Source organism: Bos indicus x Bos taurus, chromosome 21 (genome assembly GCF_003369695.1).
Source record: "Bos indicus x Bos taurus breed Angus x Brahman F1 hybrid chromosome 21, Bos_hybrid_MaternalHap_v2.0, whole genome shotgun sequence".
Lineage (NCBI taxonomy): Eukaryota > Metazoa > Chordata > Mammalia > Artiodactyla > Bovidae > Bos > Bos indicus x Bos taurus.
Genome location: NC_040096.1, coordinates 30,539,115 through 30,562,922, shown reverse-complemented (window position 1 = coordinate 30,562,922; position 23,808 = coordinate 30,539,115). Strand labels below are relative to the sequence as shown.

The 23,808-nt window shown below is 54.0% G+C and overlaps 1 protein-coding gene across 6 annotated transcripts; it reads left to right on the top strand.

Annotated features, from left to right (window-relative positions):
• The first annotated feature begins 834 nt into the window (after positions 1–834).
• On the top strand, positions 835–23,495 carry CIB2 (calcium and integrin binding family member 2). Of its 6 annotated transcripts, XM_027521151.1 has the most exons (8): positions 966–1,023; positions 7,792–7,826; positions 11,330–11,402; positions 11,756–11,851; positions 16,452–16,563; positions 19,604–19,751; positions 22,240–22,435; positions 22,858–23,495. In XM_027521151.1, coding segments are annotated over exons 4-8 (480 nt in total). In that variant the 5' UTR covers positions 966–1,023; positions 7,792–7,826; positions 11,330–11,402; positions 11,756–11,849; the 3' UTR covers positions 22,880–23,495. The 6 variants fall into 6 exon arrangements, with proteins under 6 accessions (XP_027376950.1, XP_027376956.1, XP_027376951.1 ...); XM_027521150.1 differs by lacking the exons at positions 11,330–11,402; positions 11,756–11,851 and adding an exon at positions 4,846–5,034 and having other exon boundaries at positions 936–1,023; XM_027521152.1 differs by lacking the exon at positions 11,756–11,851.
• Positions 23,496–23,808: the final 313 nt, after the last annotated feature.

Here is a 23,808-nt window from a genome sequence, read left to right as displayed (position 1 = left end):
GTTACTGAACGATTCTCAGCCTCAGTTTCCTCACCTGTAAAATGGAGATAGTACCTACAGAATCAGCTGTCCTGGGATTAGAAATAACCAACGTGTGAGCTGGACCCATAAAAGGTCACTAGTCAGCGATGGCTCCATTTGCTGCGGTGGATGGCATTTCTTTAAAAGCCCCGGAAGACACCATGGCCTTTGTCACGATAAGCCTCTAACACAGTCTTTTAAACCCCCTCAAGTCCCACGTTTGGATCCAAAGGCTCAAAGAAAGACAAGTAAATCCTGTCCTCCTAAGGGACCCAGAAGGCCTGAGACACTCTGCCCAGGCCATTGTCAAAGGCCAGATCAGGCCAGGAGAGACCTTAGAGGTCATCTCGATAGACTCCCTCCTTTTCCCCGGAGGGGCTGGGCCCAAGGTCAGGCTATGAGATGCTGGCAGAACTGGGCCCTGCACGCACTCACAATCCAGGGCTCTCCCCTGCTCCGCGCTGACACCCTGCGCCCCAGCTGCAGGGCAGCCAAGATCACCCACTTGCCCCCACTGCATCCCTCAAATGGATCGGTCCGGGCCCGCCACCCTCAGCCCCGCGTCCCCTGGACTCTCGGCGGCCGGAAGTTCCCGGGTCCGCCCAGCCGACGCGGGCGCGGGCGCCAGACGGGCCGGGCAGCGCCTCCCGAGGCCAGGCCGCCCCCTGGCGGGCCCGGGGCGCGCGGCAGCCGGGAGCCGGGCGCCCGCACTCTCCCGGCCGCGGGGCGGAGTCGCCGCGCTCCGGGTCCGCTTCCCCGCCTCCCAGGCCCCCGCCCCGCCCCCTCCGGTGGGCTGCGGGGCGCGGCGCGGCGCGGCGGGGCGGGGCGGCGGGTCCGGTGGCCGTCGAAAGCTGCCCGCCGCGGGGCTGGCGAGGGCCGCGGGCTCGGGGCTCCGGCGGCCGCGGATGGGAGGCGGCACCCGGGCGGGCGAGCGACGCCGCCGCGGCCACCATGGGGAACAAGCAGACCATCTTCACGGAAGAGCAGCTGGACAACTACCAGGTGAGTCCGGCCGCCCCCGGATCCCGAAGCGGCGCCCTTGGTCTCCCTCCCTTCTTTTTCCCGTCGTTTGCCGAGGCCTCCCGGAAACCGATTTACCAGGTTCAGACCTTGCTCTGCCTTCAGCTCGACGCGTGACCTTGGGCCGGTGACTTCTCCAAGCCTCAGTTTCCCCACTCAAGGTATGAGAGAGCTTTCCAGTTAGAAGATTCTCGCAGGCGTGTCTCTTTCTGCTCCCCTTTCCTCTCTCTCATTCAGACTTCTTGCTCTTGGCCCCAGTCTGGACCCAGACCCCTTCCCAACCACTCATCCCAGAGCCCACATTGGCGCTGAGGTGGAGTCCTTAAACGTGGGCTGGAGGGAGGACTCTCCCACCCCTCAAAACCCGGGAAGCCGCCGAGGAGAGTGAGTCTGTCAGCAGAAATGAGCTGGGTTGGAAGTGAAACGCCTCAGTACCCAAATACAATTCTGGGTTGGGGATGCCTTGTTACCTATTGGGGTCTTTCCCTCTGGCCCCAGCATGGAAATAATTGCACAAGAAGTCAAGCCAGGTACCAGTCTTATATGGTCACCTCTCCGAGCTCCCTTAGGCCCCAGCAACCACCCCTTTAGACCCCTCCTAGGTCCCTCTGCTTCCAGAGTTGGGGAGCTGTCCAGATCATATCCCAGTGCCCTCCCACCTGTGTGCAAACTTTTCTGTGGTTGCAGGATGGAGCACAAACTCCTGACTTGCCCAGAACCCTGGCCAGCCTGCTGAGGCTCTTTTGCTGCCCTGCACACTGCAGCCACAGCAGAGCTATCCTTCTCTGACACACCGGGCTCTTTCCTGCTTCTTTTTTGCACATTCTCTGGGATGCTCCTCCTCAGTCTTCAGATGATCTCGCTTATCCTCCCAGGCCCAACTCTGATGCTTCTTTCCAGGCTCTGCCAGGAGAGGGGCCTAGACAGTATTGTAGCCTATGTGAAGCATGACTGGGGGAGATGAACACCAGCAGGGTCTCCATGACTGCCCCTTGCCTTCGTGAACATTTCAGAATCAAGCTTGAAGCATGGGTCCTCTGATGTGGGCACCCCTTTTGCTCCTGGAAGCGCTGGTTGTCAATAACAGTACTTTCTCAGCTCCACGTGAGGTCCTGAGAAGGAGTGGGGGGCGCCACATTGGTGAAATGCCTTCGGTGTACCTAGAGCTGCAATGAATGCTCTCTATGCATCAAGTCATTTGATCATCACTGAGAGCAGGATTATTAGCCCTGTTTTATAGGAGAGTAAACAAAGGCTGAGGAGCCATTCAGTCAGTACCCTGCGCAGTCAAAGTTCACACAAGAATTTGACTTGTGAATTCAAGGCTCAGTCCTTCACTGGGGCCGGGGGCTGTGTGTACTCTTTGTCCTTAAGGCCCTCGCTGTCTGCAGAAACAGACCGTCACCTGCAAAGAGGCAGGCGGTGAGTGTGCTCTAGGGGAGCGCCCTAGGGGGCAGTGGGAGGGAGGGAAGGGGAGCTTTGCTTAGAATGGTAGGTCTGGAAATAAGACAGCACTTGCACAGACCCTTGAAAGATCAGTAGGATTTTGCTCATCAGGGCTGGAAGAGGCCTTCCAGGCCCAGGGGACCGCTTGGGTAAAGACCTGAAGGTGGGGCTAAGCAAGCAGGTAGGCCAGGCTCAGAAGAGTCCCCTCATGGGGGTGGGGAACCTGGGTTCCCACTCAGTCCAGCCTGGCATTGAGTTACCCTTCGGAGTCAGGATCAGTGCTGGGTTCTGATCCTTTGCCAGAGGCTGAGCTCGGTGGGAAAAGTGAGAGCTGTGAAACCCGAGAGCCCTGCGTCTCCCTCTCTGAGACTCTCCAACCGGCCAGGGCCAGCCAGGGCCGCTGGGGGTGACCCCGAGTAACAGCCATCCCTCCCCAACTGATCCCCAGCATTTCCTGCCCTCTTCCCCGGTCCTGACCCCCAAAGTTCAGGTGTCTCCCTAGACCACCTCTCTGCTTTCCAGATCCAACCCCCTACCCTGACTCCTCAAACCGCCAAGGGCCCACTGCCTTCCCCAGGACCCTCCACTGCTCCTCCAGCTTGTCTGACACTTTGCTCTGCTGTGGCCCATGTTTTCAGTCAAGAACAAGTCCTGTGACTCAGCCTCTTTGGGGGCTCACCTGGGGACCCCCTCCTCCACCTCCACGGCCGGAAAGGGGCCAAGCCTCTCAGTTTCAGGTGAACTGAAGATGTAATTTCCATCCACACGCTGCTACCACAATCCTTCAGGTTCTTACTCCATTCCCTTCCCTCCTTCTCATTTTCTTTCAGCAGACACAGCATGCATCCCCATTGTAAAGCAAGTTTTCTTTAAAAAAGAATTCCTGGGCCCAGAGTTGCACTGTACACATATTATCCAACCCTCTACTGCTGTGGGAGGCCCTAGGGAGCTGTCCATCTCTCGGTTGTGCATGCCTGGAGCAGAAATGCAGGGTCAAGGATGTGCTGGATCTTTCTAAAACATGGGTGTGACCCTCTCCTCCCCCTGGAATTCCGCAGTGTCTTGGGATAATAGCATAAGCAGAGTGCAGAGCAGAGCTCACCCCGGCCTAGTCTGGGATCAGCCGGCCTCCAGACTCATTCTTCACCCCTCCCCTAGCACCCCAAGTTCCAGGCACACCAAAGGGCTTCTAGCCAAGCATGGCCTCACCTCTGGCCTTGTTCTCCTGGTGCCCTCCCCTCGCTTCTTCAGCAGCCCGGTATGACCCATCTTTCTGTCCATGCCAGGCCTCACCCTCCTGAGACAGGCTCCCTGATGCCTTCCCCCCAGTCCTTCTTGTGGCCACAGAATGGTTTATACCCAGTTATCAGTGTTTATTCTCCACCCCATTTCCTGTGTGTCCTCCGCTCAGGTACAGAAAAGGCAGTGGAGAACATTGAATGAAAGGATGTTTGGACGAATACTTGTTAAAGCATAGCTCTAAGGAAGGGGAGGAACTCCAGCGATTCTGAGGTCCTGGCTTGAAGTCATGGAGGGGCTATAGTTCTGTACACTTTAGTAAGCCACTGTCCTCTGGGTCTCAGTGTCTGCAGCTCTCAAACAGGAATGATACTAGCTCTGCTGTGCTCGTGTCAAGGGTTTTTGTGGGGATTAGTTGAGCTGTGTGGTGGTCGGCTGGGTGGTGCCCAGGCTTGCACTGGCAGAGCCCTATGGAGAACCCACTCCAGCTGGGACTGGCTGTGGTTTGGCTCGGGACCACTGGCGTAGGTAGACCAGCAGGGAGGCTACCTGGACAAAGTACTCCTGAGTTGAGCTCTGGAACATGGAAAGGATTTGGGTAAGCTGGACAAGGTGGAGAAGGCAGTCCAGATTGGGAGAGCAGCGTGAATAGAGGCTTGGAGGAGGAACTCCAGCCTTAACTGTCCTAACATTTGCACTTCTACTATGAAAGCCCGGCCTGCCCTGCCTTCTGCTGCCAGAGTCATAAGGGCCCAGCTCACCTGAATTACACCTCTCCATCCCTCACTACTACCCTTTGTGACCCTAACCTGAGCTGGAACTCTTCCCTGAAAGACCCATCCCTGTGAACTGGCAGGGGCCAAGCAGTGACATTTGTTCTCGGTGGAGTATAAGGAAGAGGTCCTGCAGAGCTAACCCCCTGGGTAGCTGAGCAGATGGAGGTGGGCAGGGTTTTTGTTTTGTCTTCAGGATGAGAGCAGACAGAGCTGTGGGCTCTGAAGGGATGCCTTTGGGACATGGGACACTGGATGGAGTGTCCAAAATGGGGAGGGAAGCCCCATAAACTGTGGCCTGTATCCTGCACCTTAGCTTCTTTGCTTCTCTCACTGCCCCTTTCAGAGAGGCAGTATCCCATTTTACAGACGCAGACACTGAGGTTCCAAAAGGAGACTGATTTGCCTAAGGATCCAAAGCAAGATGAGAAGTTGAATCTGACTATTAACCCTTTTCCGCTGCCAGACTGCTCAGAGCCTTGAGAAGCTTTTAAGGCACCTGCTGTGTTCCTCCTCCATGAGCTGCCTCCCTGGGGTGAGTTCCAGGGAAGTCAGTCAACAGACGGAAGAGCAAAATATAACTCCGTGAGCAGGTTCATGGCAGCTTTAATGGTAATGGTAAAAACCTAGAAATGGCCGTGTCTAAATGTTCAGAAAGAGGAGAAAGGTTAGATGAGGCAGGGCCGATGCCTTCAGTGAGATATTCCCCAGCCAGTGAATTGCTAATGTAACTGCTGTGGAAGGAAGGTTTATGTGGAAAAGTCTGGTCATTCATCCCCTCGTCTGTATTGCGCATGCACCGTGTATCGTATGGGAATACACAGCGGAAGCAGGAGATGGAGAGGTGGGTGTCGGACTGGCCTGGGTGGCCTGCGGCTCTATTTCCTGTCAGCGGGCAGTGGTCAAGAAGCACATATGCCTGAGTTCCAGCCCAGCCCTTGGTCTGTGTGTGCGACTTAGGGCAAGCTCTTCAACTTTGCTGAACTTCAGTTTTCCCATCTACAGAATGGGAAGGCAATGCCTTGCTCCCCGCCCCATGCATGCTAGTGATGAGAATGAAACAAAACTGGACATTCAGAGCGCCTACTGACCAGCCCGTGATAATCACGGACTGGTTGTGGTGTGGTTCTCAGCTGCACGTTGCAGTCACCTGATGACTTTGAAAACTGCTGATGCCTGGATCCACCCTCAGGGACTCTGTCATAATTGATCTGGGGTCTGTTGGTGGTGATGGGAGAGGACGCAGGGAGTTAAGCAGTCCCCAAGTGATTCTGCTCTAGAGCAGAGGCCCTCACACTTTAGCAAGCATCAGCATCATGAGAAGAAACTTTTCTAAATGCAGATTTCTGGGCCCCACCCTCCCAAAGTTGCTGATTGTAGGTCTGGAGAGAAGCCCAAGAATATAAATTTCCACTAAGTCCCCAGGTGATGGTGATGTTGCTGGTCCAGGAACCACATCTTGAGGACCATTGATGTGGACAGATGGAAGTAGTTGCAGTAAGGGACTAGGGTCATGTGAGAAGCTTTCCCATCTGTTGCCAATAAAACTCACACATCAAGACCCAGATACTTCCTTTCCAACCCAGGGGATTGGAGAGAGGAGAAAAGAGAGGGGAGGGGAGGGGAAGAGAGGGGAGGGGAAGAGAAGAAGATAGGCAGGGGAAGAGAGAGCAGAAGCCGGCCTCTTCCACATTCATCCCTGACACCCCCACCGTGCTGATTGGAAGCACCCCGACCCTTCTCGCTGGGCAGCTTCAGGCCGTAGAAGCAGCCGTGGGGCTGAGAGAAGTCTGTACTTGGAAGACCCAGCTGGGCGGCCTTTGCTGCCTGCTTCAGGTTTCTGGGGGCTCCTGAAATATCAGCCCACGTGGTTTCCATCCTGTCTGAGTCTTAGGCCTGTGGGGCAGGGAATTCTCTGCCCACGTAGGGTGCAGAGGGGACACTGCTTCCCTAGCCTGAGCCTCTTCTAGACCCTACAGAGGAGCCATCGCTGAAAGCAAAGCCTTACCTCCCCGGCAGAAGCTCCTGTGTTTCTCAAAAGGGCCAGGCAGCGTGAGGGTCCTTAGTGTAACTCATGCAGAACAGCAAGTGGCTCAGGACAGACTAGTGGGGCCTGGAAATTACCACCAAGCCTCCCTTTTTGGCTCTCCTTCAGGTGCCACTGGAAACCCCAGATGTGCTCCTGTGGGCCTGCTTCCTTGGGTCCTTCTCAATGTGCTGTATAGTTGCCCCTGGGCTCCAGGCCTTACCCGGTGCAAGCCGGGCTGTCTGCACACCTGGGCTGTGGCCATGAGCCCCTCATCAGAGCCAGCTGTGGTCAGCTTGCCCAGGAGGCCCCCAGCTCTGGGCTCCCTCGTGCTCCAACAACAGGCCAAGGCAGAGGAGCCAGACGGCAGGGGATAAGCACAAAAGCCCTTCATGGTTGGGCGTTTTATGAAGTGCTAGGTCCTTTTCCCCTCCATACTTCCCACCAGGCCTGGCATAGTAGCGGTCATCACCAGGCTGGCTGAGCTGTGGACGGAGGCGTGACTGGGGGGTCAGGTTATCCAGACAAAGGCAGAACCCCCAAGAAGAGTTTACAATCTGAGTGACCTCTGGACCGAGTCCTGCCCCCACCCTGAGTCATGCCTACCTGGGGGACCCCATGCCTACCTGGAGAAGCCTCCACCCCAGCCTCCGTCCAGATGCTGCCAGCTCCCCCCTGCCCACCATCCTCCTCCCCCACAGGCCAGCCTCTCCACTGCCTTCTCTAGCCCCATCTGTTCCTGTGGCTACAGATGCAGTTAGATGCTGGGGCTTCCCCAGTCTGTGTGCCTGAAACTCTCAGCCTCTGAGCAGGGGGCTGCTGCCCACGGCCACTCAGGACACACACCACCCACTGCTCGCGGCACCATCCTTGGAGGCTGCCACGTGGATGTTGGCCCTGCAGCTGGGCAGTGCGATGCCCTGTCGGTCCTCACTCCTGTTTGGTCTCCTGAGCGTCTCCCAGCCACTCCCCTCTCCCGCAGGGTATCCCCCAGCCCCTCAAATCAATGGCATCCACCTTGGAACTCTCCATCGGCTCCCCCACCCAAATGCCCTCCCCCATGTGTGCCTCCCAGCCCCGCATGCTGGACACTCAGCTCCCTGGCTCAGGTCAGAAGTTTCAGGAGGCGGTTGGTGGCCCCACGAGACTGCTCCCCTCAATGGGCCCGGGCAGCAGGGCTGGTGGCTGTGCCTGTGCGGCTCTGAGCGAGGAAGGAAGGAGCCCAAGGCCCATACAGCCGACTGTATGCGTGTTTTCCTTCCACAGGACTGCACCTTCTTCAATAAGAAGGACATCCTCAAGTAAGTGTGGCTCTTGTTCACCTCTCTAGGGGTAGGGGTGGGGCCGGCCACCCTGGGGGTGGGGGGTGCAGGGCGGTGGGGTGTGCAGGGGCCGCCCAAGCTGGAGATAAGCTTTTCCGCCTCCATCAGCAGCCTAGTGTGGGCTGCTGTATGAACTCAGGAACTGGCCCACATCCTTCTGCCAGGAATCAAACGTCTACCGAGTGCGTGCCAGGCTCCATGGTGGGTGGTTTCAGGAACATTTTCATTTAATCCTCACTGTGCCCTTGTAACAGGAGAATCCTTTTATCCTCACTTTACAGATGGGGCTGAGCAGCTTGGCTAAAGTCGCCCAGCCAGGGACTGAAGACCTGGCCTCTGACTCTAGGCTGCTCGCTATTTCACTGCCCCCCTGAAACCTATCTGACTAGGAGGTCCCTGTCATTAGACAGGGATCCCTAAGAGCCCCCACGCTCAGGCTCTGATGTCCTTCCATTCCTGGGAGGTCCAGAAGTCAGGAGCATGGCAGGATGCCCTCACTGCCTTTGAGCTGTCCACTGAGAATCTCTTTCCAGGACAGTCCCTTTCTTTGGGGGTGGGGTGGGCCTAGACAGGAGAGATGAAGGTTGTTGGCAGCCTCAGAGCTCCAGGACCAGATGGAGGGCAGGACTCATAGAATGCCAGGAAACCTGGTCCCACAGGCCTTACCGGGCCCCCCTCCCTGGACTGTTAGGTGGCACTAAAAGCCAGCATGGTCTCAGGACCGCTTTCCCTGGAGGTCAATGGGCAGGCTGGGCTCGATCCTGTCTACACTACCCAAGGGAGATGTGGTCTATCATTGCCATGACCATTCTGCCCAGTGTCCCTTGTCCCTTCCTTTGCCCAGGCTGCTTTTCCAGCATGTACCCTGGGTAGGTGAGGACACCCACTCCTACCACCTCGGAGAGACAGGGTCAGGGGAAAAACCTGCAGCCCTTGGCATCAACAGAAACCTGGGCTCCACTTTGCAGCTCTGGCCTCAGACCAGCGTGGAGCCTTGCTGAGCCTCTAATTCTTTTGTAAAATGGAGGTAATGATACCTCTCCTCATAGCATGGCTGAGAGGAGGAATGCCAGGGTATGTTTTTTGATAACGGAATTTGGTCTGTAGCTTGAATGATGTGTGGGTTGGGGTTCCCATCTGGACAGATGGTCCTCAGAACTGTCACACACAGTGGTCACCCCAGCCCTTCCAGTGGCACCTCTTACCTATGACAGTTCTTGGCACAGATCCTCATTTAAGCCTCACCACATCAATCCTCTGTTGCAGGGAGCTCCCACCGTCCTCACCCCCACCTCTGTAGATGCCAGGCCCAGGTTGCTTGTCCTGTGAGGCCCACCACCATTTTTGTTCGGGCAACAAAAGCTTGTCCCTAGGCCTTTGCACAGGCTGCCCTGCTGTGTTCCTGCACATCCTTCAGGACCCACTCCAGAGTCATCTGCTCTGTGAGCTCCCAGCTATCTTTCCCCCAAATGCTTTTGCAAGTCTCTTAGCGGGCTCTGTGGGCTCATGGCTCCGGTCCCATTTCCCCCTGGACTTGCAGTCATTCAGGATACAGGCTCCTCATGCCTGGCATTGGGCACGGCACCAGGAAGCACTTGAAGAATGTGTGGATGAAGGATAGGTAGGGTTGGCCAAGGGGAGAACATTCCAGGCTAGGAGCAGTGGGGTCAAGGGCACAGACCTGCTACCTTCCCCATCCACAGGGGTCTCACTGAGAGTAGCAGGGTTGCCGGGGGGAAGAGGGTGGTTGACAGGCCAGGCCAGGAATTGGATTCAACCTGATAGGCTTTTGTGTGGGGACCCTGATCTCTTGGCAGATGATCAGTCCCAGGCAGGTAGGTGGTCTGAGCAGGGGTAGGGGGTCTCCTGGCTCCCTACAGCCCTGGCCCACCCAGCTCTGCATCCTTCTATACCAGCCTCTGTAGTTCAACCCAGGCCCGGGATCCACAAAGTGGGGAAAGGACCCTTTCTGGTAGCTGGACACCCTCGCTGAGTCCCCCGCTGTCTGCTTGTTCTGATTCCTTCCGGCCTCACTTCTGTGTTAGCACTCTTGGGGGACCAGACCTGGTGCTTTTTCTGCAAAGTTTGGTCGAGTGGGGTGGAGGAGGGGTGAAGCCCTGGGAGCAGGACCCCTGTGATCTGGTCCCCACTGTGTGGCAGCTGCTGTGTCTCAGTTGCCACCTCTGCGGCATGGGGATGAGAGTGCCCCTGGCCCTGTTTTTCCATGGGCCCCAGTGGCTGGGAAGGCAGGGGTGACAGCGTCGTTCAGCATAACACAGGCTGCTTAGAGTTTTGTTGCCTACCCGTCCACCCTCAGGAAGGGCGGTAAGGCCAGGCAGCGTGTGGGATTACTTGTCCAGGCGTGGCCACGATGGCTCAATTCCAGTTTCAGTCCCCTGACTTTTCTTCAGCCTTCTCTCTGAGCCCCAGCAAGAGCCGGTGTGACTGACCACCCCTGCCAGGCGCGCCCTGTCCACACTGTTCACATCTCAGGTCCAGGTGGGACGACTGAGGGCCCGAGCCCAGAGAGGGCGCGGAGAGGCCCTGGCCGGCAACACCAAGCCAGGCCAGCGGCAGAGCCAGGCCCTGGGCCCAGGGCCCTCCAAGCAGCCTGTGTTACGCTGAACTACGCTGTCGCCCTGCCCTCCCAGCCACTGGGGCCCATGGAAAAACAGGGCCGGGGGCACTCTCATCCCCACGCCGCAGAGGTGGCAACTGAGACACAGCAGGTGCCACACAGTGGGGACCAGATCACAGGCGTCCTGCTGCCAGGGCTTCAGGGGCCTTCCAGGGCTGTATCCCCACCCCCACCTGGATGGGTTTCTGGGTGAGCTGCACCCTGAGTAGCGACCAGATGGTGAGGAGGAAACGTGAGCAGTAGGTTCTTTGCAGCTCGGGACTAAGCTCTCTGGCAGCCTCGGGTCAGTGATACCGAGTCTCAGATACCCATTGGGGAATTCTCACCTCCCCCACTCCTCCCTACTCACATACACAACACCCCCTGACTCCAGAGTGGATCCAGTTGCTCCCCGGGGCACAGCTGTTCCACCCTGATGCTGAGCCTGACTGGGCAGCCCCACCTTCAGCCACCTTCTTTGCCTTGGGGGCTCCCCCAGCCTCGTTAGCCTGTGCTCCTGAGCACGGAGACCCAGCTGGCACCTGGGGTGCTTGCCTATGGGTTACTTCATCTTCTGTTGTATTTTCTCAACAATTTAAAAACTCTGCATAATTTATTTTAATTACTTTTAATTTTTACTTCACCTGTGCTATGAGATGATGGTAGAAAATTAGAAAATAAAGCCGATCATGAGAGAACAAAAGATTATCTGCAGTCCTGCTGCCCAGGAACAGCAGCTATTAGCGTTTTGATGTATTTGACCTTTAGGTACATAGTGTGCAGGTAGTTTCCCTTTGTGTGTGTGTTTATTGGAAATTTTGATCAGGTTGTTCTGTAATCTGCTTTAAATTTCTTTTCCTTTTAGGCGACTTGTGAAGATAGATAAGATTTAAAAAATGATCTCACCACCTCTTCAGTTCATTTAGTTGGACATACAGGTTTGCAAAGTTTCACTGTTACAATTAGCACCATAGGGAACATTCTTGGGACACCTTGACGTGTAACCTACACTGCTGGGATTATTTCCTTAGGGTACATTTCTAACAGATTTCTGGATCAAAAGATGTGGACGTTTTTCAGGCTTTTGATTTTTATTTCTAATCGCTCTCTAGCAGCCATGCCTGAGTCCCCATTTCCCTGCTTCCTCAATCACATTCGCTGTTATGTCTTTCTTGTCTTCTGTCCCCAAATCATTTACTGAATATCCCAAGGGTCTCAAACTTTGTTGCCTACCTGGGCCAACATGCACTGCAATGAAATGAACCTGTGTACCCTGCTGGGAATGTTTTAGGACCAGGATCTGCAGAAAAGCTCTTCCTAAGCCCCAGCTGGTTGTGACCTTGGGGAAATCAAGCCACAGTGTGATCAGGGAATCAAGGTTTGTCATGTAAGTTTAATTTGTAAGTGTTATCAACTAAATTTTAAAACATTACATGAAAGCTAGTCATGAGTGTGGACCACCAACCCATCTGTGACTTTGAGAAGAATTCATCTTCTCCTCACTAATTTCAAATGCTGTTTGTCATGGACTAATCTCATTTATACTGTATTTGGGTTGCCTCTTCTATACCAGTGTCTGTTCCATACGGTTTTATTTATTGTAGCTTTAAGCAGTTTTCACATCCAATGAGGCAAATATCTGCCCAATTACTCTTTTTTCAAGGTCTCCCCACAACTCTTCTACATTTATTCTTCTGAACAGACTTTTGAATCAGGCTGACAAGTTCTCAAATATTTTTCAGATTTCAATTAAGACTGTATTCATTTTATAGGAATATGAAGAGAAGATTGTCATCCTTATAGTAATAAGCCTTTCCAATCAGGAATGTTATCTAAATCCTTAACGATTTTACATCCTTTGGTAAAGTTCCATGGTTTTCTTTGTACGCATTTCAATTATTTTATGTGTAGTTGTTTTGAGTTTTTTGGGGGATTGTATTGTGAATCAGATCTTTTTTATATAGTATTTTTGAATAGGTGAATACTGATAAGAAAACTATTGCATAGAAGAGCTATTGAGCTCTTTCTCATTCACATAGTTTTTAAACTGGTTATTCTTGGTTTTCCAGCAAATAATAATTTACCTCCTCCTCTCTAAAGTTTAAGCACACTATTTTATTTTGCTGACTAATTACATTGACTGGCACGCATGGGGGAAATGTTATATAATCATGGTGATCCTGGTGGTGGTGTTTATTTACTAAGTCACATCTGACTCTTTCACGACCCTATGGACTGTAGCCCGCCAGGCTACTGTATCGGATTTCCCAGGCAAGGATACTGGAGTGGGTTGCCATTTCCTTCTCCAGGAGGTCTTCCTGACCCAAGGATTAAACCTGTGTCTCCTGCATTGCAGGTAGATTCTTTACTGCTGAGCCACCAGGGAGGCCCCAGTGGTGATGGTTAGGAACCCCACTTACATGGGAATGTTTACTTTGTCATTTAAGTTTAATGTTGGGTGTTGATTTGAGATAGAGAGTATCCTTTTGTTTATGTTTGACTAAGGATTTTTAAAGTTTTTTTTTTGGTTATGCCACGTGGCTTGTGGGATCTTGGTTCCCTGACCAGGGATTGAACCTGGGCCCTCAGCACTAAAAGCACTGAGTCCTACCTATTGGACTAGCAGGGAAGTCCCAAGGATTTTAATTTTTTTATTGATGAAAATTAATATGTACCTTAAAATACTTTTTATTAATACTCTAAAAATTGAAGCAGTTCACAAGTATGTGAAGTGGTAAGTGAAAGTTGGCCTCCCTCTTATCACTTTGCTCCTCCCCCACAGGGACCATCCATGTAAACATGTGGTATATGCTCTTCAGATATTTTTCTGTGTCCATACAGTTGTCTCATCATAAATGCAGCCATGAAGTTGATTGAAATATTTGTTTGCTGCCTACTAATGCAATTTGTAGTCACAGATTTCTAAACATTGACCCTGCCTGGCATTCCTGGAATAGGTCCTGCTTGGTCCCAATGTATTATTCTTTCACATGCTGTTGGACCTGATTTACTAATGTTATTTTATAAGACTGTTGCATCTGTATGTGTAAGGGTCATACAGCATTATTAACTTCTTAAAACAAACTGGGAGGCCTTTGCTTTTGTGCCTCACGCTCTGGACCAGTTCAAGTAGCAGAGATATCAAGCATAGGTGTCATTTCTACTCCTGGGACTTAGGAGGGGACTGATACATACATCTTGAATTCAGTAGTGCCCTTTATTGGGAGGGTGGGTGATAGGAATGCAGTTCTGAGACAGTTTTGAAGTTTCTCCCACAGTGATTCACCTTTACAAATTCTCCTTGAATTTTCTTAAAAAAAAAAAAAAAAAAAAAATCCAGTATTCCAGTCATGGAATCAGAACAGATCCATGTCCCAGGGCAGCCTTCGCACCCCGGAAGACACCTCCTCAACTCCACCAGTACCTGGAGACCTTCTCCCAAATCCCCCCTTTCCAGGTAGCCCCTGACATGGCAGGCAGTGTGCTAATAGCTATCTGTTGAGGCAAGGTGGTTTTACTAATGCCATCCTTTTTAATCCTCCCAGGCGTGAGGAGGGTAGCACAATCCCTGTCTTAGTGATTCGGAAGTGTGTTCTCCAGGGGGTTAACCTGCTTGCCCAAGGCCGCGCAGCTAATGAGAGGATTAGGCAGGGCTCCAGCCTCAGTCTGACTTCACACTCCTGCTGCAGCCACCCCACATAATTCTGGAGGTGTAAGCCAACCCCCAGAAACACCCCAACAACACATCCCAAATGCCCGGGTCAGATGGGAAATGTGATGGTCCTCTTGAAAGCATATGAAACTAGACACATAAATGGTGATACAGAGCCCTGGTTCCATGTTTGGGGACAGTATAAAATAGGGCCGATTTTTCCTTGATGCCAAAAGTGAGAGCAAAGAAGGTACCCAGCCAGCAATTGGCTATGTAGTACTGTACTGTAGTAACTTTATAATACTTTTCACACAAATAATACATACAGAAAATAAGACATTTTTAATCTTACAGCACCTTGAAAAGTACAGTAGCATGGTACAATAGCTGGCATGCAGGGGCTGGCATCAAGCAAACAGGTAAGAAGAGTCACTGACTGGAGGAGAGGAGGTGGGAGATGGCAGAGCTGAAGGGTCATCAGCAATAGGAGATGGAGGGCAACCTGCAGCTTCACTCATGCCTGACGTTGATGGCACAGATGCCTTGTTCCTAGCTGATTCAGTTCTATCTACCCTCTTGGAAAACAATCCAGTGATGTCTGAGTAGTAGCTCTTTTTTTCTCATGACACGGAAGCACCGGATTGCGTTCTGAACAGCCGCCACAACCTTGCTGGACTGTTCTGCATCGGGTCCTGTGCCTCAGCAGCCAACAGTGCCTCCTCAAATAAAGAAAATCCCCTTGCCATTTCCTGAGTCAGGAATCTCTCCAGTTCTTCAGTTACTTTTTCCTTTTGTGTCTCTCTATCCTTCCTTTGGGCCTCCCTTCTGTCAGGCCTTCGTTAGTATCAGAATGAGTATTGTCGCAGAGCAAGGAGTTTAGTGAGGTCCATCCTCTTGCAGACCTAGCTTGACACAGATTCTGCACTCATGTACTCTATACGGTGCTGTACAGTAAAGGACGCAAACACACAACCGCTTGTAGGGGACACACACGTGTGACAATACACAGCAGTCTCGTGAACTAACGTAGGTGATTGGACCTGGGAACACACGTTTGTGTCTTTAAAAGTTCGCAACTTGAAGGTTCATGTGTTGGGGACTTACTGTAGAGCAGTGCACACAGGATTAGCCTAGAGCTGGGCACGGAGTGAGCACTTGCTGAATGGTGGCTGACATCGTGTGTGTGCGCTGGGCAAGCAGTTAGCTGCCCTGATGGAGAGGGCTCTGATGGAGAGGGCTGGGGAGCGGGGCCACAAGAGTTGGGTGGAACCTGACGGGGGACTGGGTGGATGCTGAAGGGCCTGCTAAGGATGGGCCTACGAGTGTGTCACTGGGTCAGGCCGCTTAGAAGAAGACCAACGTTGCTCTGGCTTTGGGGGTAGCGGGGCAGATGGGCCCCAGGAGATATGGGCCCCTTCAATCCAGGCCCCTGCAATCCTGGCCTCACCTTGGGCAGGTTACCTACCACAGCCCCCCAGTCAATGCCCCTGACACTTATCCCCTTGTCTGGCAGCAAACTGAGGGTCCATGCAACATGGAGGCAGGCTTGTGTTCCAGGGAGTCCTCAGCCAGGAGGGAGGATGGGAGGGAGCTGGGGACCCGACCCGTCAGTGGGGAGGGCCAGGCCCAGGGCAGTGGGCTCCATCCCAATAGCTCCCAGCTGGAGAGAGGCTGTGAGTGGCCCAGGCTCAGGGGCTTCCCGGGATGAGAGGGTTTCTGGAAGCTCTTGCAGAGACCCAGCAACCCTCAGGGCCTAGCTTGGGGGCAGTAGCAACCTGGGCCAGGTCTTCAGCAGGTCAGGAGTGGGGAGCAGTGGAAATGGTGTGGGGAGGGGGCGTTAAGAGCTTCTGCTCTGGACTTCTGGTCCTGGGTTCCGTAGTCGCTGAGACTTCTAGTTGTGTGGTGGTAGACCAGTCACCCTTAACCTCTTCAGGCCTCAGTTTGCTGAGCTGTCAACTGTGGTCACAGTATATCTGTCCACACAGTCATAGGAGAATAAAAGCGGTGACATGCCTGGCACATAGGCTCTTAAGAGAGTCTAAAGAGGGAAAAATAAGGTAGGACTGCAGGCCCTTGAGGGAGGGGGCTGGGCATTGGCAGCAGCAGTGGTGGTGGGAACGCCAGGACCCTGTCCGGGTATCAGCACAGGGTCTGGGCAGAACTTGCCTTCCCCACAGATGCCATACCCCATGGGAAGAGGAGATGGTCTCCCCAGGCTCCTGGCCAAAGTGGGTCTCCAGCATGGGAGGTAGGGGGGCAGGCAGGGCAGCACTGGGCCTCTGAGGGCCCCCGGGCCTGCGTCCCCTCCAGCCCCTTCTCTGTGCTTCCCCTGCAGGCTCCATGCACGGTTCTATGAGCTGGCCCCCAACCTCGTCCCGATGGACTACAGGAAGAGCCCCATTGTCCACGTGCCCATGAGCCTCATCATCCAGATGCCGGAGCTCCGGGTACACGAGCGGCCGCTGCTGCCAGGCAGAGCGCGGGAGGAGCCAGAGGAGGCTGGGCAGGGGGGCTGGGGGAGTGTGCCGCTCCGGATGGCGGGGCAGCGGAGCCACCTAGACCCGAGTTGAACCCCCCGCCGTGCCTGTTTCCTCACCTGCACTCTGAGGACGTGAGTCCCATGTGTGGGACTCCACCGGGTGCCGTGACTGGTGCTGCCCCTGGGCCGCAGGCGGTTAGCCTGCACTCACCTGCTCACCCCTTTGTTAGGCGGCCCAGCTGCTGTCCTTGGCACACCTTGTGTGTGTCTGCTTTTGAAGGTAACTTTCTTCCAGCCGCCTCCTTGCCTGGCTGTAGCCTCTCACAGCACAGTCATCCATCGCATCCCCTCTCAGACTTTTAATGTGCACAGGAATCACCTCGAGATCTTGTCAGAATCCCAGTCCAGGTTCAGTAGGTCTGGGTGGGGCCCAAGGATCTGTTTTTCTAACAAGCTTCCAGGTGAGGCTGATGCTGCTGGTCCTCAAACCATTTATATACTTGACCTAAGAGTTTCATTTCCCGAGTTCCTTACTTATTAATATAATACACAGAAAGTGCACTTTGATAGTAAGAAAGCATTTGGGTTTTTAGAGCATGTTGCTGTGGGTCTTTGCAAATAGCCCCTCTCCAGGTCTCATATGTGTGACTCTGGGGTCAGGGTATGCAGTTGGGGTCCACATGGCATCCACTTGGGGGCTGTATCGGGCTATGACTTAAGTCCTGAGGGATAGTAGGTCACAGGCTCAGCCCTGGACAAGCAGCCAGCCTGGTCTAGAGCGGGGGCTTGAGCCCAGGCTCAGAGGATCATTTGAGGGTAGGAGACACTTGGGAGGAACCATGGGGTTGTCTCTAGTCCCCTCTGCTGGACTGGGCACAGAGTGGAGTGGCCCAGTGCTGGCCCAGCTGCGGGTAGAGGACTCCAGGAGAGATGGGCCCTGAGTGAGCTGGGATCAGAGGAGGGAGTTGCTGGTATAATTTCTCACCTCCCTGTGGGCTGGCCTAGGAAAATTCATAGGAGTTGGGTGACTGCTGGCCTGGGATCTGAGTGATTCTCTGATCCTGGCCCAGTTATCCAACCCCCGGAGCCCCACTGCTGCCTCCCATGATCTTGGTCTGAGCTGAGAGCTGTAGTAGTAGGGAACAACCTTTATAGTCTCTTCCAAATTAGTCACTAAAGGGATATTGCCTCTAAGCTTAAATCACACATAATGGCCCATCTCTGGGAACCCTGCCTCCCAGGTAGTGAGCGTTAAGCTAAAATATCTGTGTTTAGCTCACAGGTAACATCCTGACCAGGCCCACCTGTGAATGACTGCAGGGAGGAAGGAATTAACGCCTCCTCTCTGGACTTCCCTGGTGGCTTAGACGGTAAAGCGTCTGCCTACAATGCGGGAGACCTGGATTTGATCCCTGGGTTGGGAAGATCCCCTGGAGAAGGAAATGGCAACCCACTCCAGTACTCTTGCTTGGAAAATCCCATGGACGGAGGAGCCTGGTAGGCTACAGTCCACAGGGTTGCAGAGAGTCGGACACGACTGAGCAACTTCATTTCACTCACTCTGGAGGCTGATGGGAACCAGGAAATGTTTCACTTTACTCCCGCTTTAGTGTAGAAGGAGCCTGAATTCTAACTCGGGCAAGATGGTTCTTTGGGATACAAGTCCACCATCTTCTCAGTTTGCTGCTTTTATGAATAAAGTTGCTAGCCCTTGCCCCAGCAACTTGTCTGTTGATACACTGGCCTTTTGTGCTGTGATCAGTATGAGTCTGGATTCGGGAACATTGTCTTCTCTTGCATGTCAAGGCAGGAGCCTCCATGTACTCCCTGGGTAATGGGACTAAGCCCTGCTCCTGCTGGAAGAGGCAATGCCTCCAGTGGGCACACTGGGCTCTGCTGAGCTCCCCCTGCTCATCCAAACAATATAACAGAACGTGACACCTGTGGAGCTCTCACTAGTGCTGGGCCTTGTTGCTGCTGTTGTTCAGTTGCCCAGTCGTGTGTGACTCACTGTGATGCCATGGACTGCAGCACGCCAGGCCTCCCTGTCCCTCACCATCTCCCAGAGTTTGCCCAAGTTCATGTTCATTGCATCGGTGATGCTGTCCAGCCATCTCATCCTCTGACACCCTCTTCTCTTTCTGCCCTCAATCTTTCCCAGCATCAGGGATGTTTCTAATGAGTCATCTGTTTGCATCAGATGACCGAAATACTGGAGCTTCAGCACCAGTCCTTCCAGTGAATATTCAGGATTGATCTCCCTTGATTGACTGCTTTTATCTCCTTGCTTTCCAAGGGACTTTCAGGAGTCTTCTCCAGCACCACAGTTCAAAGGCATCAATTCTTTGGCATTTTGCCTTCATTACGGTCCAGCTCTCACAACGGTACAACTGGGAAGACCATAGCCTTGACTATCCAGACCTTTGTTGGCAGAGTAATGTCTCTGCTTTTCAACACCCTGTCTAGCTTTGTCATTGCTTTCCTGCCAAGCAGCAGCTGTCTTCTGATTTCATGGCTGCAGTCACCATCTGCAGTTATTTTGAAACCCAAGAAGAGGAAATCTGTCACTGATTCCACCTTTCCCCCTTCTATTTGCCATGCAGCATTGGGGCCAGATGCCATATCTTAGTTTTTTTCATATTTAGCCTTTCACTCTCCTCCTTCACCCTCATCAAGAGGCCCTTTAGTTCCTCTTTGCTTTGTGCCATTATAGTGGTATCATCTGCCTATCTGAGGTTGTTCTTGTTTCTTCCGCCTGTCTTGATTCCAGCCTGTAAACTCATCCAGCCTGGCATTTCTCATGATGTGCCGGACCTTGTACCAACACCTTATTTTTAACTCATTTAACCCTCTCGCAACCCAATTAAGTAGGTGTGATTATTATTCCCATTTTACAGATGGGGAAACTGAGGCCCAGAGGGGTTAGGTCACAGAGGCATAACAGATGGGCTCCAGGGTCCTGCCAGTGAACCTGCACCCATGGTGACTGCTGTGGTTGTTTTCTTCAGGAGAATCCCTTCAAGGAAAGGATCGTGGAGGCTTTCTCTGAAGATGGTGAGGGGAACCTCACCTTCAATGACTTTGTTGACATGTTTTCTGTGCTCTGTGAGTCAGCTCCCCGCGAGCTCAAGGCCAGCTACGCCTTCAAGATCTACGGTAACCCGGGCCTGGAGCAGGGGCTGTGACGCTGTGTGTGGTGGGGTTCCATAGGCCAGCTGGTTGTTGCTGGTTCCCACCCTGGGGACACTGGGGCACCAAGAACACTTTGAAGAGTGCTTGTCCAGTGCGGTGGCCAGAGGGGACAACTCGTACACGAGCGATACCCGTAGGGTCCTGAGATCAGAGGAGGGAGAGTGGGCAGTTAGCCTGAGGTGAGTTCACACGTGCCGACCTCTCAGCAGGGCCTGGAGTTCGTTCACAGGAGAATGCGGGCAGGCACACCCAGGAGAGGGAGCAGCCTATGAAGAGCTCAGGGAAGCACACAGCACAGGGCTTGGGGAGCTGACGGGGAGACGACCGTGGTGGGATGAGCACAGTGGAAGTCTGGAGAGGTCATTGTGACTGGCCTTCTGAGGAGCCAGCCAAGGAGCTTGGGGGTCACTGTGGGGCTTCAGGTGAGGCCAGGCAGCCCTGTGTTCTCGAAAGATCTCTTAGCATCCTGGAGGTGTGAATTGGAAGAGCTAGACTGGCAGAGGCTAGGGTTCTGGAGAGGAGGCCTCTGCAAGTGGTGAGGCTGGGCTGAGAGGTAGGCTCCTTGGTCCTCAGACCCTGACTCCAGCAACTGCTGAAAGAGATAGGGTGACCTCATTTCACCCCAGCCCAGCTCAGCCCAGGACCCATTGTCCTAGTGGCCACCAGAGGGCGCCAAGCACCCACGAAGCCCTTGGTTTCTGCTCCAGAGGACTGGGACTGGGGTCAAACCCTCAGACAGTGCTCAGATGGGAACTCTGAGGCCCTAGGAGGGGTTGGAACCCGTCCTGGAAAAGAGAAGCCACGGACAAACCTCCTGTCCCCCGCATCTTTGATCAGCCAGGAGATCCCAAGGCAGTGGGGTCCACTGGGCTGTTTTTTCATTTTCTAGTTTTCCTGTTTATTTCAGGGAACTTTCGTCTACATACATCTCTGCACCCACATTGTATTTGCACAGCAGAGGCATGGTATCCACCTTGTCTACTCTCCACAAACTACACCCACAAGCTTCAAGGAAAAAACTTATCAGATTCCACCCATCGTCCCCTTAATGCTGGACCCCAGGACATTGCTCCTGGGAAAGGCTATCGTCTGCCAGAGAGGGGAAGTGCAGGGCACACAGCCAGGCAGACATGGGGACAGGTGAAGGGAGAACCAGGGCTCCCCAACTGCCCTGGATGGGAGTGTGGAATGGAGAAAGGCAACTGGGACCTGGGGTTTGGTGCTGGGGGGACCTGGGGCCTGACCTCTAGCAAGGATCACCCCCTCCCTTGACCTTAGTTTCCTCATATAGAATGGGCAGGGGGTTCCCCTTCTTGCCAACCCTACAGAGAGGCACCACCAGAGGGCAGAGAAATATCCTTTTTTGTGCCTGCCCCAGGGCCCCTTCATAGGCCAGTGTGGGGATGCGCCATGGAGGGTGCCCAGACAAGAGCTTGGGCTCTGGGGTCCAACACTGAGCAGGGATGTGACCTCAAGTGATTTGTCCTTTCCGAGCCTGTTTCTTCATCTGTATCATGGGGGTTCCAGTTGTACCCACTGAAAAGGCTTGTGGTGAAAATTAAATGAGATGGAGCCTGAAGTGCTTACATGAGCATTGTGCTCTTCATCACTAGCACTGATGGTAGGGTTTGGCCAGTTGGCAAGAGGAGCCCTTATGTCTAGGAAGCGCTGCCCCCTACCCCGGCCGCCAACCAACCAGGAGGAGGCGTTTGAGCTAAAACTTGATGGAGTCTGCTACACAGATACATGGGAAGTGCCCTCCAGGTAGAAGAAACAGCACAGGTGAAGAAAGAGTTGATAGTTGGGTTGCAAAGCAGTCAGAAGGGTGTTCACGTTCCCTCTATGAGCCTGCGTGGCTCGGTCCTCTGGACATGTTGCTGGGCTGTGGGTAGCAGTAGTGCCTTTTGCCAAGGATTAGAATCAGATTGTTCCCTGCTCTTTGAAGCCAGGCGTGGGGCTTTTCTCTGAGGGCCTTCTGAGTCTCCTGACCTCCTTGTCTGGCTAGAGGCCAGAGGCAACATGGTGCAGTTTAGAAAATGTGGGTCTTAGCATCAACCAGGCCCTGGTCAGCATCCCAGCTTCCCCTCCAAGCAGACGTCTGACCTTGATTCAGTCACTTGGCCTGTCTGGGCCTTGGTTTCTTTAGCTCTAGAGAGAACACGAAGTCCACTGTGGGGCAAAGCTAGGAGGGCCATTTGGCCTGGGTCTCATGTTCCCAGGAAGCCTCAGATTTGGACATTCCAAGTGTCTCAGGCTAAGTCTGTGCTTGCCGTCATGCTGGGGGTTTGTGCAGATGGTGAATGTGGGTTTGTTGAACGTGGTGTCCAGAGGTGCCTTGTGGGTGAGCCCCCCTTGGTCCCGGTCGGCTGAAGACCAGGATCCAGTGTCCCCAGAGGGTGCATGGGGAGGTGTCTGGTGTGAGAGTGGAGATAAACCCACCCGCTCCCTGCAGACTTCAACACAGACAACTTCATCTGCAAGGAGGACCTGCAGCTGACGCTGGCCCGGCTCACCAAGTCGGAGCTGGACGAGGACGAGGTGGTACTGGTGTGTGACAAGGTCATCGAGGAGGCCGATCTCGATGGTGACGGCAAGCTGGGCTTTGCAGACTTTGAGGACATGATTGCCAAGGCCCCGGACTTCCTCAGGTGCGGCTCCAAGGGGCTGGCTTGGGTGGGGTGGGCCTTAATAGGGGCCGCAGCTGGAAGACCCCACGAGGCTAAGGGCCCTCACTGCTCCTAGAGCGGTGGTGCCGCAGGCCCCGTGCGGCCCAGGAGGCAGGCCAGGCTCCAGGCCCGGCTGCCCTCAACGTGTGCCTGGTGAGCCCGCTGTCCCCAGCAGGGCCAGACTCTCGGGGGAAGGGTAAGACCTGGGGGCCCTTTGGTTGGGTGGGGTTGGACACGAAGGCACGGCTGGCCCTCCAGGCCTTCACGTGGATTATTCATGAACTCTGTGTCCTCCTGGAGGGACTGTCCAGGGTTGGACATGGGGCCTGGTTGGCTTTCTGTAAGGACCTTTACCCACCCAGTCCAGAGCTGCTCACCCCCTCTTGGTCTTTCCTTCTTTCCAGCACTTTCCACATCCGGATCTGAGGACAGTGACCAGAAGCCGACCATCCGGCCCGGTCCCCGCACGAGTGTGACCTCCAAGCTCCCCAGGAGCGGAGCCGTGGCCTCTGGGGTTTACACCCACGAACACTTCTTTGGCCCTTTCAGCAAAAAAGAAAAAAAAAGAAAAAAACCTTAACCAGGGAAGGGGGGATGTGAGGAGCACGGCCCTTCCTAGTCCCCCTGTGGCCCCTCCCCAGGCCCTCCCTCTGTTCCCCCACCTTCCCTACTCCCATCAGAAATGGCCCCAGTGGGAGGGGGAAGGAGGAACCCCTAACAGGGCTGGGGTACGGACTTGTCCAAGTGCTGGGCAGGCACCCGGGTTGCCCAGGGCAAATGGAAAAACAGAGGACAAGGTTTAACAAGCTATGCAATCTTTCTCTAGAGCCCACAGCTGGGCTGCACCCCAGGCCCGTCTGTTTCTTCTCCTCGGCCCTTCCCAGTGTGAAGCTGTGGGAACCATGGGTGCAAGGACTCGGCCCCTGTCCGGGTCCGGAGCACCACCCCATCCGCCCTCCCCAACGACGTGGAATCCTCAGTGGTGTGTGCTGTCCACAGATTTGTGAACTCCTGATAGTAAAACACTTTCATGTTCTCTGTGTCTGCCGAGGTTAGGAAAGGTTTGTTGATCCCTTTTCTCCTTGAAATCTCCCCATGAGCACCTCACCTCTTGAGGTTAAGTGCTGCCTTCCCAGCTTCGGCACCAACTTTATTTCAGTACCTGTGTCCTTGGGAGGAGACATATCTGTGCCCCAGATCCTAGGGAGCTCCGCGAAGAGCCGATGTTGGGTGAAAAATCATCTCCACGTCCCTCATAGTGAGAACCATTCCAGTGAACATTTGTATCAGGCATGGGCCTAGGTCCATGGTGACCAGTTACATAGGGATGGCCGGTGGGCGCCCACTGGCTGGCT

Coding starts and splice junctions, on each gene's coding strand:
- CIB2 (XM_027521149.1), top strand. CDS start 973: ATGGGGAACAAGCAGACCATCTTCACGGAAGAGCAGCTGGACAACTAC. Junction 16,564..19,603: donor TCCAGATGCCGGAGCTCCGG/GTACACGAGCGG, acceptor TGTTTTCTTCAG/GAGAATCCCTTCAAGGAAAG. Junction 19,752..22,239: donor CTACGCCTTCAAGATCTACG/GTAACCCGGGCC, acceptor CGCTCCCTGCAG/ACTTCAACACAGACAACTTC.